Below are 14,966 nucleotides of genomic sequence, written 5' to 3'. Positions count from 1 at the left end.
GCATGGGGCACCTTAACAAATGGCTTGCTGAAGTCCATATATACTACATCTACTGCTCTTCCTTCATCAATGTGTTTAGTCACATCCTCAAAAAATTCAACCAGGCTCGTAAGGCATGATCTGTCTTTGACAAAGCCATGCTGACTCTTAATCATATTATACCTCTCCAAATGTTCATAAATCCTGCCTCTCAGGATCTTCTCCATCAACTTACCAACCACTGAGGTTAGACTCACTGGTCTATAATTTCCAGGGCTATCTCTACTCCCTTCCTTGAATAAAGGAACAACATCCGCAATCCTCCAATCCTCCGGAACTTCTCCCGTCTCCATTGATGATGCAAAGATCATCGCCAGAGGCTCAGCAATCTCCTCCCTTGCCTCCCACAGTAGCCTGGGGTACATCTCATCCGGTCCCAGCGACTTATCTAACTTGATGCTTTTCAAAAGCTCCAACACATCCTCTTTCTTAATATTTACATGCTCAAGCTTTTCAGTCCGCTGCAAGTCTGCACTACAACCACCAAGATCCTTTTCCATAGTGAATACTGAAGTAAAGTATTCATTAAGTACCTCTGCTATTTCTTCCGGTTCCATACAAACTTTCCCACCGTCGCACTTGATAGGTCCTATTCTTTCACGTCTTATCCTCTTGCTCTTCACATACTTGTAGCATGCCTTGGGGTTTTCCTTAGTCCTGCCTGCCAAGGCCTTCTCATGGCCTCTTCTGGCTCTCCTAATTTCCTTCTCAAGATCCTTCCTATTAGCCGTATACTCTTCAAGATCTCTAACATTACCTTGCTCCCTGAACCTTTTGTAAGCTTTTCTTTTCTTCTTGACTAGATTCATTACAGCCTTTGTATACCACTGTTCCTGTAACCTACCATGACTTCCCTGTCTCATTGGAACGTTACTATGCAGAACTCCAGACAAATATTCCCTGAAAATTTGCCACATTTCTTCCGTACATTTCCCTGAGGAAACCTCTTTCCAATTTAAGCCTCCAATTTCCTGCCTGATAGCCTCATAATTCCCCTTACTCCAATTAAACACTTTTCTAACTTGTCTGATCCTATTTCTCTCCAATGTAAAGGAGATAGAATTATGATCACTATCTCCAAAATGCCCTGACACCTGACCAGGTTCATTTCCCAATACCAAATCAAGTACAGTCTCTCCTCTTGTAGGCTTCTCTACATACTGTGTCAAGAAACCCTCCTGAACACACCTAACAAACTCCTCCCCATCTACAACCCTGACTCGAGGGAGATTCCAATCAATATTTGGGAAATTAAAATCTCCCATTCACGACAATTGTGTTATTATTACACCTTTCCAGGATCTGTTTCCCTATCTGCTCCTCAACATCCCTGTTACTATTGGGTGGCCTATAGAAAACACCCAGATGTAAAGAGAAAGGGGCAGTACGACAGAGGGAGAGAGCAACTGCCATCTGCCACAGCTCACAGCTATTAGCTCAAAGCCTCATCCCAATAGAAAACGTACCAGAATATTCCGGAAGACGCAAAACCTGATTGTAATTTAGAGAGAGACTAAAATTATCTTTTTGTTTGTTAATAAGTGGGAATTGTATTTATCTTAACAGCATTCCATTAGAATCTTGTTTTATTCGGTTTGTTAATAGTTAACTTGTTCACTGTTAGTTAGGTAAATAGTTACTTGTTGACTTTAGAGTGTGTCAAGGAGTTACTCTGATTTAACCACTAAAAGTTGGACAGAGATCGTATCACTTCACACTCTCATTTACAGATTATGAGGCGAGGTACTCCTCTTTGAGCAGTTAGGTGTTAATTCTCAGGGGGGATCCACCTTTGCTTCATAAGTTAGGATTTTTCCTCCACAGAACAGTATTACCTGTGAATGTCAGGCTATCATCACTCCGCCTATATATTCTGTGCCTGCGCGCCTCTCGCCAGTTCACCTGACGAAGGAACAGCGCTCCAAAAGCTTGTGATTTCAAATAAACTGGTTGGAATATAACCTGATGTAGTGTGACCTCTCATCTTGTCCACCACAGTCCAACACCCGCATTTCTATATAATTCAAACAAAATATTCCAAATGATTGTCACCCCATTACTAGCCTAAACATTTTCCACTTTACCACCTGCATACCTTGGCTACAGTGTTTTAACATCTTCAAAATGCACTGCTAAAATCGCCAAAGCTCATTTAGCAGCACCTCCCAAACCTGTCATCTCCAGGAATTAGGTCATAGGTGCATGTGAATATTTTCACCTCCAATTTACATGTCATCATAATTTAGACGTATATCAATCCTCCTTCACTGCAAGCAAATCTAACTCGTTCATTAATGTCCTTGATGGAAAGGAACCAGCTCCCCCACAATCTGACCTGCATCTAATTTTATCCTACACCCATATGGTCAACTCTTCCTGCCCTCAAAAGCGAGCAGGCCTTTCAGTTGTCCATACACTTACTATTAAAAGAAAGCGTTTTCAGGAAAAATTTGGATCAGCAATAAAGATAACCATGCTAGTGCCCATGACATCCTGGGACATTTTTAAAATCTGCTTACACGTTTTACATTTTAGTAAGTTTCTCTTCACTTCCATTAAAAAAATTGAAAAAATGCAAGAAAATATTTAGCAAATCAGTTTTTCACTTCCAACTCTAAGTCTTCTGCAGGTCATATAGACAATATTTTTACTATGTGGGATATAGCTTTAACAGTTCCACCCCACACTGATTGACATCAATAACCTAACAGTAAAATGATAAAAGGGAGCATAACGCCTCAATATTTCCTCTCTTGTTTTATAACTTCAATGTTGCATCTGAAAATAAAAAATGTAAATGAATAATGAAAAGAATGGTGAAATTAGCACAAAAACATTTTGGCAACAGGAAAACTCAGCAAGAAAATCATCTGAAGGCACGGGAAAAAGTGTTTCTAGAAGCAAAATATCTTAATACTTGTCAAATACTTTACCTTTTTCTGTAAAAAAAAATTGCATTGAAATTTCACGTTTTTGGGTTATTGAATAACACAACTATCATAATGCCATACCTTAGTTTCCTTTCCCATCATGTATTCAAAAAGGACCTTCTTAAGGTATTCTAATTCTGTGGGCTCTGTTATTACAGAACCATCAACAGCATAATTTCCATCTGTTCAAACAGGAAAACGCAAGAGGAAAATGCAGATTAAATCTGAGCAATTCCAAAATCTCAAAATGACATACAGTTAGCGCATTTAAATTTTTAATTTTTACATTGGATGAATAGCTACTTTACTCAGAAGTAGTTGAAAAGAATGGTTCTCAAAGAAACTTAAAATGCATCCTGGCCCAACAAAGACACTGCATCAGTGAACCTCTAACCTGCCATTTCCTCCAATAGCTTTTTTCAAATTCATTTACAGTATGTGGGCATCGCTGGCCATGTCAGCATTTATTGCCAATTCTGAGTTACCCGCCTTTGTGATTTCTAGGAACTCCAGGGTATTGACCCAGTGACAGTGAAGGAACGGTAATATATTTCCAAGTCAGGATGGGGAGTGACTTGGGGGAGCAACCAGGTGGTGGTGTTCCCAGGTATCTGCTATTCTTGTCCTTCTAGATGGTGGTGGTCATGAGGTTAGATGGGTCTGCCTAAGGAATCTTGTTGAGTTTCTGTAGTGCATCTTATAGATAGTGCACATGGTTCCCACTGTTTGTGGTGGAGGGAGCAAATGTTTCTGAAAGGTGTAGCAATCAAGCAGGCTGCTTTGTCCTGGATGGTGTTGAGCTTCTTGAGTGTTATTGGAACTGTACTCATCCAGGCAAGTGGACAGTATTCCATTACACTCCTGACTTGTGCCTTGCAGATGGTGGACTGGCTTTGGGGAGTCACAGGGTGAGTTACTCAAGCCAGGGTTCCAAGCTTTGACCTGCTTTGGTAGCCACAGTATTCATATGGCTAGTCCAGTTCAGTTTCTGGTCAATGGTAACCCCCAGGATCTAGATAGTGGGGGATTCAGCAGTGATAATGCCATTCAATGTCAAGGGGTGATGGCCTTTGTGTGGTGCAAATGTTACTTGTCACTTCAAGCCTGGATATTGTCCAGATCTTGGTGCATTTGAACATGGACTGCCATCTGAGGTGCTGAACATTGTACAGTCATCAGCAGACATTTCCATTTCTGACCTTATGATAGAAGAAGGATAGTTGATGAAACAGCTGAAGATCAGTGGGCTGAAGCCACTCCCCGAACGAACTCCTGCAGTGATGTCCTGAAGCTGAGACGATTACCCTCCAACCACCAGAACCTTCTTCCTTTGTGTCAGCAATGTCTCCAACCAGCAAAGGGCTTTCCCCAAATTCCTATTGACTCCAGTTTTGTAGGCCTCCTTGATGCCATACTTGGTCAAATGCAGCCCTGATATCAAGGCAGTCACTTTCACCTGACCTCTGGACTTCATTTTTTTTGTCTATGTTTCAACCAAGGTTGTAATGAGTTCAGGAGCTGAGTGACCCCAGCAGAATCCAAACTGAGCGTCCATGAGCAAGTTATTGCTGAGTAAGTGCCGCTTGATCCCATTGTTGATGACTCCATTCATCACTATACTGATGATCGAGAGCAGACTGATGGGGTGGTCAGTGGCTGGGTTGCATTTCTCTAGTTTCTTGTGCACAGAATATACCTAGGCAATTTTCCACATTGCCAGGTAGATGCCAGTGTTGTAGCTGTACTGAAACAGCTTGGCTAAGGGTGTGGCAAATTCTGGAGCACAAGTCTTCAGTACTATTACTGGAATATTGTCAAGGCTCGTAGCCTTTGCAGTATCCACTGTCTTCAGCCGTTTCTTAATTATCATGTGGAGTGAATCAAATTGGTTGAAGACTGACATCTGTGATGCTGTGGACCTTCAGAAAAGGCCAAGGTGGATCATCCACTTGGTACTTCTGGCTGCAGATTGTTGCAAATGCATCTGTCTTGTTTTTGCATCGATGTGTTGGGCTCTTCCATCATTGAGGAAAGCGATATTTGTGGAGCCTCATTTTCCAGTGAGTTGTTTAATTGTCCACCACCACTCACAGCTGGATGTGACAGGACTGCAGAGCTTGGATCCGATCCATTGGTTGTGGAATTGCTTAGCGCTGCCTATTACTTGCAGCTTATGCTGTTTAGCATGCAAGTGGACCCCTGTGTTATAGTTTCACCAGGTTCACACCTTATTTTTAGGTATGCCTGCTGTTACTCCTGGAATGTCCTCCTGCTCTTCACTGAACCAGGGTCGATCTCCTGGCTTGGTGGCAATGGTAGAGTGGGGATATGTCAGGTCATGAGGTTACAGATTGCGATTGAGTACAATTTTGCTGCTGATGGCCCATCGCGCTAGGTCTGTTCAAGGTCAATCCATTTAGCATGGAAATAGCGCCACACAACACGATGGACAGTATCCTCAATGTGAAGATGGAATTTTGTCTCCACAAGGACTGTGTGGTGGTCACTCTTATTGATACTGTCGTGGACAGATGCAACTGTGGCAGGTCAATTATGTTTTTCCCTCTTGTTGGTTCCCTCACCACCTGCTGCAGTCCCAGTCTAACCTTTGTCTTTTCAGACCAAGGCAGCTCAGTCTGTAGTGATACTATATGTGGTGATGGACAGTGAAGTGTATTCTGCGCCCATGCCACCCTCTCTGCTTCCTCCAAGTGGTGTTCAACATGGAGGAGTACTGATTCATTAGCTGTGTGGGGACTGTATGTGGTAATCAGCAGGAAGTTTCCTTGCCCACTTCTGACCTGGTTTTTGAGACTTCATGAGGTCCAGAGTCGATGTTGAGGGCTGGCAGGGCAACTCCCTACCAACTGTGTAGCAGTGTGTCATCACCTCTGCTGCATATGTCCTGTTCCACCGGCAGGACAGAAATGGAGATGGTGGATATTAGTAAAGAGGATGTTACAGGGTCGACAGGGCTGTGTTTGTCTTTGTTGTTTCCGGTGGCTAGGCTGATGCCAGGTACTCCGTTCAGTTTCATTCCATTTTGTTTCTTTTGTGGCGGCACATAAGACCTGGCTTGGAATCACATGTAGCTCGACAAGAACACGAGTGAACCAACTGGGTTTTTACGACACTCGACAATGCATGCCTGGTGAGCCAGATGTTTTATCGAGTTTAAATCCAGCCATTTGACATGGTAGGATTCAAACCCGGGTCCCCAGAGCATTACATTGAATCTCTGGATTATCAGTCCAGGAACAATACCACATTGCCACTGCCTCCCCCTGTTACTGTTCAAGAATTATTCCTAGCCTTGCTGCTAAATTAAGGATAAAAAGCATCAGCAAATTTTACTCAATCCAGGGTCATCTTTTAAGGACTACTGGTTAACCATGCATTACTGCAGATGCTGGAATATGAAGCAAAAATATTTTCTGACATTGTTGAAGATGTTCAACTGTCAAATCTCTGGACAAAATCACATCACAGTCTGGATCATCAACAGAAAAGCTCATGTTCAAGCAAGATTTGACTAGGCCATTGGTGATCAGACAGCAGAAACAATATGCTTTGCAGCATAGTTTTAAAACTTGGCTGGCTGCTTATTCAGGAAATCAAAGCATCTTTAATCTCAGTATATACCAAACCATGAATTGTCTCAAATATCATGCTTACTAAAACACACATGCGTTTCCAGTGAACAAAGCATCAGTCACTATTGTTACCACATCATCTTAAAAGCTAAGGGTTTTTTCATTCTTATATGTGCTCATCCCAAAAGTTCAGTCAAATCTAATACCTTCTGATATATGACTCTCAGTTGAATGCTCTGAGAAATCCAACAAACATCAAAAACTTGGAGGATAGAGAAGAGGAGAATTTTTTATGTCTGGACAAGTGTAATATATATATATATTTTTTTAAAAAGAGTTTGGATACAATTTCCCAAAATGAAATCCAAACAAAGAATCAAGATCCTTGAAGATCCAGAAAAGGCTGCAAAAGATTTTGAGTTTCTGCAGCACAATATGCGGGTGGCACAGTGGTTAGCACTGCTGCCTCACAGTGCCAGGGGCCCAGATTCAATTCCAGCCTTGGGTGACTGTCTGTGTGGAGCTTGCACGCTCTCCCCATGTCTGCATGAGTTTCCTCCCAAAGTCCAAAGATGCACAGGTTAGGTGGATTGGCCATGCTAAATTGCCCCTTAGTGTCTCAAGATATGGAGGTTAGGGGATTAGCAGGGTAAATACATGGGGTTACAGGAAAGGGCCTGGGTGGGATCCTCTAACACAGAGTTGGTGCAGACTCGATGGGCTGAATGGCCATCATAGGGATTCTATGATGAGCAAACCACATGCATCACTATCTACCAGAAATGGCACAGCAATAATTTGTAGTGTGTACTAGGTAGATGGTTTCCGAAGAAAGTAGGCTGTACTCCCACAGCATAGGCAGGGCTCTGAAAGAGCCAGCTTTCTAGTCAATTAACAACTCTCAAACTTGGTTACATATATCAAAAGGAAGAACCACAAGCTAAGCTCATTTTCAGCATTTCAAGAGTGAACAATTATAGGAAGCATCTTGAATGTCAAGTTGGCATTTCCCTTTGTCTGTATTTTCAAACTAAATAAGATTGCCAATTTCTCACCTTTGTATGGTGTCCCAAATGGTGACAGACAGGAATTTTTCTCATGGACCCTAAGCTGATCCTCAAGTGAATGAACCTGGAAAAAAAGAACAATCCATTGAAAAGGAGTTTGGCTGCAGAAGCAAAGCAAAGATTGTATCATAGAAAATGTAAAATCTGCTTTTACCTGCTCTTTTAGCTCCTGTTCCTGGAGTCTAGCATCATTAATGAGAGTAGTTTTCTGTGCTAGTTGCGTCTGTTAAATTAAATAAAAGTACCTTAGCATCAAAGGAACTCCTAAAATTGCAAATAAATTTGAGATTTGGGATGCACTTATACAAGATATCTGACAATGAGAAGCAGAGTTACACATTGTACTGACAATCTGATTTAGAATGCACAATTTTAAGGGCCAAAATGTCTTTGACATAAAGCAGAGCTTGCATAATTCCTCTAGGCAGTCTCACTTGATTTCACTGTGTCAGATCTGTCACTGATTCTGGAATCAAGGTAAACTTGCCTACATCTGAGGCATTATTGTGAAGCAGGGCCTCTTCAATCAATGTTAAAGATAAAAATGTACCCTGGGTTTAATAAGCCTGAAGGATTTAAAATCTCGCACGTGCTAAACAGCAACAAAATTAAAAGGTGGCATGGTGGAAGTAACTCAAGCGACCAAGCATTTTACTCTTAACTCTCAAGACAGAGATTTTAAATTTGAAAATATTGAACTGTGCTTTGAAAAATTTGAACTTTTTAAATTTTAAGAAAAAAGAAATATTTTATTCAACTAGATTTTAATATCTGCAATATGGGAAATAAAGGTTTTTGTGACATTTGTTTCTTAAACCCTGCCAATTTTGCATATCATTCGATAATTCAACCAATCAAAATTAATTGAATGATCACGAGCATGCCTTGCTTGGTTTAGAAATGTTCTCAAAAAATTAAGAGCAAAACTGTGTTTAGATAGCTTAGCTTTAGGGCCATACAGAAAAAAATGTCACAGTGCTTTTTGGATCCTTCTTGAGAACATTGAATAAGTGCGGACAAGCCATATAATTTTAAGTATTAATATCAAAACATATTGCACACAAACGAAAATGTTACTAACAACGCAACCTTTATAATGAACGCATTAACAATGACTATCTACACATTGCAACAAGTCTAAAACAATAAAAAAAATGTTTTGGGCAAGATTCGCTGGTCTCCAAGCTGCATGTTTCCCGGCAGTGAAAGGCGACGTGCTGTTTGCATTCTCTGGTCCCGCCGCTGTCAATGGGATTTCCCATTGATGTCACCACTCATCGCTGCAAAACCCGCAGACAGGCATGTTGCTGGTGGGACCGGAAAATCCCGTCGGCGTGAACGGCTAGAGAATTCCAGCATTTCTGAAAACATCCTTAGAACTTCTGAACACACGGCAGAAAATATTATTCAGGAATGATCGAATGTTTTCCATTGTTTTTTTAGTGTACTGTATATTATTTAAAAATGTATTTCCTTTGGATCAGAATATCAGCCAACAATTGACATAAAAAAGTGATTTTTATATTGTCTCACCTGCAATTCTGTCACTGTTAATGGACGTTGCTGCATAAAATCAACCAAAAAGAGACATAAAAACACCAATAAGTAACTTCATGGCATAACTGTGCTTGAACTTTTCATTAATAGTATCTGTGGTTATTTTATGATACCTGTGGAAATTATTTTGGCTTTTCCCTCTTATAAATTCTCACACAATTAAAATATACAGGTAATCCTGAAAAATTAATCGAATGGTGCATATTCAAGGCAACAAGTATGAGAGAAATAGTTGATAGAATATTTTAAACCATGCCATCTCAGTGGGCAGTGGTCAAACGCGCTAAAGTGAACCCTCCACAAACAAATTTATTCTGTTTCAACTGAGGCAGGTTTGGATGAATCCGAAAATCCTGCACTGCAGGGACTGCAATTAAAGAAAATAAATGAGGCTCCAGTCATCACATTTTGGCAATGATTTGAATTCAACACTGATGAGTCAGGTATCTAAGGTCTCAACAATGGGCAGATAAATGAAGGTGGGAGCAGTTGGATCAGCATGCACTGCTTGTGGATCAGAAGCTGCAGCGCTTCCTTCTGGTCATTCAAACAAATCTTCTACAGTGATTGGCCATCCCCTTCACACATCATTACCTGTGATCTCTCCCAATCCACCCTCCTTCACAAATGCTACTCCAACAGCCCTCACCCTCGCCCCACAATTTCTTCCAGACCCCATCTCATCAACGAAACTGCCCTCACCATTATGGGTCAACTCACTCCCCACTACATACGCAATTTTAGAATGTTTTCTGCTTGCTGGGAACTATTCCCAAAGGTCAGAGTTTCAGTCTTCTGAAGTTCAGCCAGCCAGCAAATCAACAATGCTAGCAACTGGGTGCGAAAGAGAATAAAAAAGTAACAGTATCCTCCATTACATTTGGTACAGTCTCTGGATCCCCCGGATTTTCATCACCAACCACCTCTTGCTCCACAAAAATGTCCCCAAAACTTCCTCTGCCATATCAGGGCTCTAGTGCGTTTAATAGATCAGACATTTAACTCTATCATCATCACGATATATAATTAAAAACTTATACTTGGGTATACATAGAACCTTTATGTCCCTCTCACTTTCATTCTAGTTAAATCTAAATGGGAAAGGTGCAGTATTATCCAGCTGGATGACATTGAGAGCCATTCGAGGAGGATGGTATGGTCAACCATATCAAAGGTTGATGAGGATGAGGTGGTTATTTACCTTTGTGACTTTGATAATGAAGAAATAAGTTACTAACAAATCTTGGACAAAGCAGAGGCTTTCAAACTGGAATGTCCAACTCTAGTTAGCCCACAAGAGGATTCCTGGTTATGAGATTTCCAATTTCCTTTTCACATTTGTTGGCTACCAAGTGCATATTTCTGCTTTGGCACATGAACTGAGAAAAGCACTGCCTTTTTTCAAGTAGTTTACAAAACCATTCTCAAGTTAGGCGATTGAGTAAGAGGGTATCAGTTTTTAAAGGGAATCAACCACACAAAGTCTGAAAACCATTGGTACAGGAATTAAGATATGTAGAGAACTCAAATTAAAATGTGAAACATGGGATAGAATTTTAAGGATGGTGACTGGTGCTTAACATGCTCAGAGCCAAGGTGCAACATGCTAACGCTGGCTCTTGAAGTCCACTACCACTTAATGCTCACTTGAGCATTGATTGGCAGTGGGCGGGAATTCTGTCCACCCTTGGAAGGAAGTCCCATCCACGAGAGCTGTCAGCCACTGCTGCAGTGGCCAAAAGCAGTACTGCAGTGTTCTGCCTGGAACTAACATCCTGGGACAGCTGGGAAGGTAACTCTTGGGGGACACCCTGGGTAGCTGGGAGGGACAACCATGGCATCAAGGTGGGGTGGCGGGTTGAGGAGGGAGGCCTGGAGCTCCTACGCGGAACAGGTGGGGGTACTCGCAGACATCTTCAACCTCTCTTTACAACAATCGGAGGTCCCTATCTGCTTCAAGAAGACAACCATCATCCTGGTACCAAAGAAAAGCCAGGCAGCGAGCCTTAATGACCATCGTCCAGTGGACCTGACATCCATCATTATAAAGTGCTTCGAAAGGTTAGTCATTGCACTAATCAATTGCGGCCTCCCAGATTGCCTGCATCCAGTACAGTTCACCTAGCGCCGCAACAGGTCAACAACCATCTCCCTGGCCCTGCACTCAACCCTGGAACACCTAGATAACAAAGATACCTATGTCAGAATCCAGTTGTCGACTTCAGCTCAGCCTTCAACACCATTATTCTTACGAAACTCATCTTCAAACTCCTAGCTTGGGGTTGGCTCCTCCCACTGCAGCGGGGTTGGCGGGGTGGGGGGGGGGGTCACTGGATCCTGAACTTCCTAACCCACAGACTGCAATCAGTAAGGATAGATAACAATACCTCCTCCATGGTCATCCTCAACACCGGTGCCCCACAAGACTGTGTCCTCAGTCCCTTACTATACTCTTTATACACTGTATGGTCAAATTCCCCTCCAACTCGATTTTCAAGTTTGCTGATGACATCACCGTAGTGAGTCAGATCGCAAACAATGACGAGATGGAGTACAGGAAAGAGATAAAGAACCTGGTGAATGACGACAATAATCTCTCCCTCAATGTCAACAAAACGAAGGAGATAGTCATTGACTTCAGGAAGCGTAGTGGAGGACATGCTCCTGTCTACATCAATGGGGATGAAGTAGAAATGGTCGAGAGCTTCAATTTGTTAGGTGACCAGATCACCAACAACCTGTCCTGATCCCCCCCCATGCTGACACTATAGCTAAGAAAGCCCACCAACGCCTCTACTTTCTCAGAAGACTAAGGAAATTTGGCATGTCCGCTACGGCTCTCACCAACTTTTACAGATGCACCATAGAAAGCATTCTTTCTGGTTGCATCACAGCTTGGTATGGCTTCTGCTCTGTCCAAGACCGCAAGAAATTACAAAGGGCCGTGAACGAAGCCCAGTCCATCACTCAAACCAGCCTCCCACCCACTGATGCTGTCTACACTTCCTGCTGCCTCAGAAAAGCAGCCAGCATAATTAAGGACCCCCGCACCCCAGACATACTCTCTTCCATCTTTTATCATCGGGAAAAAGATACAAAAGCCTGAGGACATATATCAAATGACTCAAGAACAGCCTCTTCCCTGCTGCCATCAGACTTCTGATGGATCTACCTCGCATAAAGTTGATCTTTCTCTTCACTCTAGCTATGACTGTAACACTACATTTTGCACTCTCTCATTTCCTTTCTCTGAACGGTATGCTTTGTCTGTATAGCGCGCAAGAAACAATTCACAGTATACTAATACATGAAACAATAATAAATCAAATCAAAGTTCCCAGAGAATGGCCCAACTCTGAAGGGGCCTACAGATTGAGGCGACTGAGTGGCCACTTAAGGGCCTTAATACGTGAAAGGGTGGGTTTCCTGCCTGAGGCCCTGCCTGTCTCAGTGTGAAATTGTGTCTTAATTTGGGCAGGCGGGTTCCCAGGGCAAAATCCATCCAATCAATTTTATGTGCCCCCCTGCCTCAGAACCCTCCTTGGGGAAGTGCAAACTTCTGCCCATTGATACAGAAGACTGTTGGCCATTATTGCTTATTCTAAGTGCAGAACGTAAAAAATGCTCTTGTTTCATTTGTCAATGATTTATTATGTATTTTATAGTGTTATAAAATATAAACTTCCTTGAAATTTAATGTAAATCCTATCAGAATAAAGTATAAAACCATTAAAGTGGTTAAGAAAGTAGTCTTAAAATAGGCATTCCACTGAGGGCACTTTCACAAAACAGAAGCTTCTTTTTATAGAAAATAATGTACATTTTAAAGTAAAAAACAATCCCAACAGTAGAAACAGACATGATAAAGAACATGTGGTAGGAAATTTACTTGATGCACAAGGGCATACAGTTTGATCCCAAAATGGAAATTTTAAGACTAACCTTTTCATGAAAGACAAATTAAATTAATGCAGTCAGCATGTTTTAGCACAAGATCTTACCAATTACTATTATACACGAGTTATAAAAATAGATCCTATTGGTGAAATATAATCAGATTTTAACAGATGAGGCACATTTGGGAAGGATAAATCTGAAGTAGAGGATTTAGACAAGCCGCACATGGATGGAGTTGCATGGGCATGATGTGGCATGAGTGACCATGACAACCTCATAACTACAAGATTTCAAGAGGAATAAGATAAAGCAAGTATCATAATCAAAATTCTCTTCAGGCTTTAATACAGGGGACACAACAAAACTTTCATTCTCAGTATCAACTTATCAGGAAAGGAATTAATCTCACAATGATCACAGAAGCAGCATAAACCACTTTCATCCCTAATGACTGGGTCACCCTTGGTAGGCACAATAGCCTTGCGAACAGGTGGCCACCATGGAAATGCGAGAGTGCACAATGGAATCAGTATTCCACCAGTGCACCTCCATGGTGCAGTCCATCCAACCATGGTGTCAGCAGGCAAGCTGAAACACCATTGCACACATGGGTGCGCTCATGCTAGTATGGCAGCAGCTTAGCAAGGTGCGCCAACAGGAAAAACAATCAATAGTTACTGTTTGACCACCTCAAGAGAAAGCAACATCCAGAAGTGCCATCTCTTATGAATGATTAACATAGATGTCTCATCTTGCTGCTCAGCCCCACTCGGCCATCAGGACACAGTGGCCTGTTACGCGACAGCATGCACCCAAAGCTCAAGGTTATATTTGCATTGTCTTCCGAATGGCTCAGCAGAACTATTGCTTGATTATATACAAAAACTCATGACTCTGCATTCGCAGAACCCTACAAGTCTATGTCCTGCATTGCCTTGGGATTTGGAAGAAATGTGGCCCAGGCTATACTGACACATTAATGACAACTTCTTCCCTTCATAGATCTTGCTGAGCATTCGGAAGATGTACAAAGCATCGCTTTTGTAGCATTACTTTCTTCAACAATGTCCACCTCACAAAGGCCAATCCATTTTATCTACCCTAAGTCAATGAGTGCACTATCATGCAATTAATTCCATAACGAGTTGCACATTGTGCCTTTGCAGAAGGATGACACGCTCAGCTGCTGTTCAGGAGCAAAATAAAATCCTCACAGGTAAGTCGATGGCTTCATCAGGATGAGCACAACTCTGATATGATGCACTCATTTCCCACTAACAGATATTTCTAATATCACCAAACGGAAAATACTTCCATCATTCAGTGTCATCCATGGAAGAGTGAGAAATGAATAACATTAAATGTGAAGAAAAAACATGCCTCAGGGCAACATGAAAGTCTTTGGTGCTCAACAACGAACACTACTTTTCCCAAAAACTCCTGTCATAAAGTAAACACCATTGCAAAGCACACTTGATTCGAACATTGGTCATGACAAATACTGGTCATCAGGATAGTCACCAATTTTGATGAGAAATCCTTACGCCAAATAATGTCTGTATTGTTCCAGTCATCATTCTCACATGTGAAATGCCTATGTTAGAGTCACAGATGTGGAACAATGGCTAACCACTGTGATGAGACTGAGTGAGAATTAATAGTAGTGAGTATTAATAGTAGTTTCAGAGGGGAGCTAATCATGGGGGAGGAAAGGGGGGATGAATACGGGACTTCGCATCACATTGATTAGCCACTGAATACCTGAGACTTGGAGGGGGATAAATGTGAACTATTTTTATAATTGTCAAGAGGATATATGATGAATGAACAACCATTTTACCATTGTGCATTCAAAACTTCTTAATTTTTCATTTCCTACCACT

The 14,966-nt window shown here is 41.7% G+C and overlaps 1 protein-coding gene across 6 annotated transcripts in view; it reads right to left on the bottom strand.

Annotated features, from left to right (window-relative positions):
- Positions 1-14,966, bottom strand: part of golga4 (golgin A4) — a 188,303-nt gene that overhangs the window by 19,999 nt on the left and 153,338 nt on the right. For all 6 annotated transcript variants that reach the window (XM_078216643.1, XM_078216641.1, XM_078216640.1 and 3 more), the window contains 4 exons: positions 9,163-9,192; positions 7,784-7,852; positions 7,618-7,693; positions 3,051-3,151 (listed from right to left, as the gene is read on the bottom strand). In XM_078216643.1, the coding sequence (XP_078072769.1) occupies positions 3,051-3,151; positions 7,618-7,693; positions 7,784-7,852; positions 9,163-9,192 (276 nt within the window). The remainder of the gene's footprint in view (positions 1-3,050; positions 3,152-7,617; positions 7,694-7,783; positions 7,853-9,162; positions 9,193-14,966) is intronic.

This window comes from Mustelus asterias, chromosome 7 (assembly GCF_964213995.1).
Source record: "Mustelus asterias chromosome 7, sMusAst1.hap1.1, whole genome shotgun sequence".
NCBI classification, from domain to species: domain Eukaryota; kingdom Metazoa; phylum Chordata; class Chondrichthyes; order Carcharhiniformes; family Triakidae; genus Mustelus; species Mustelus asterias.
Note: the sequence above shows the minus strand (reverse complement) of the source record. Positions and strands in the feature narration are given on the sequence as shown.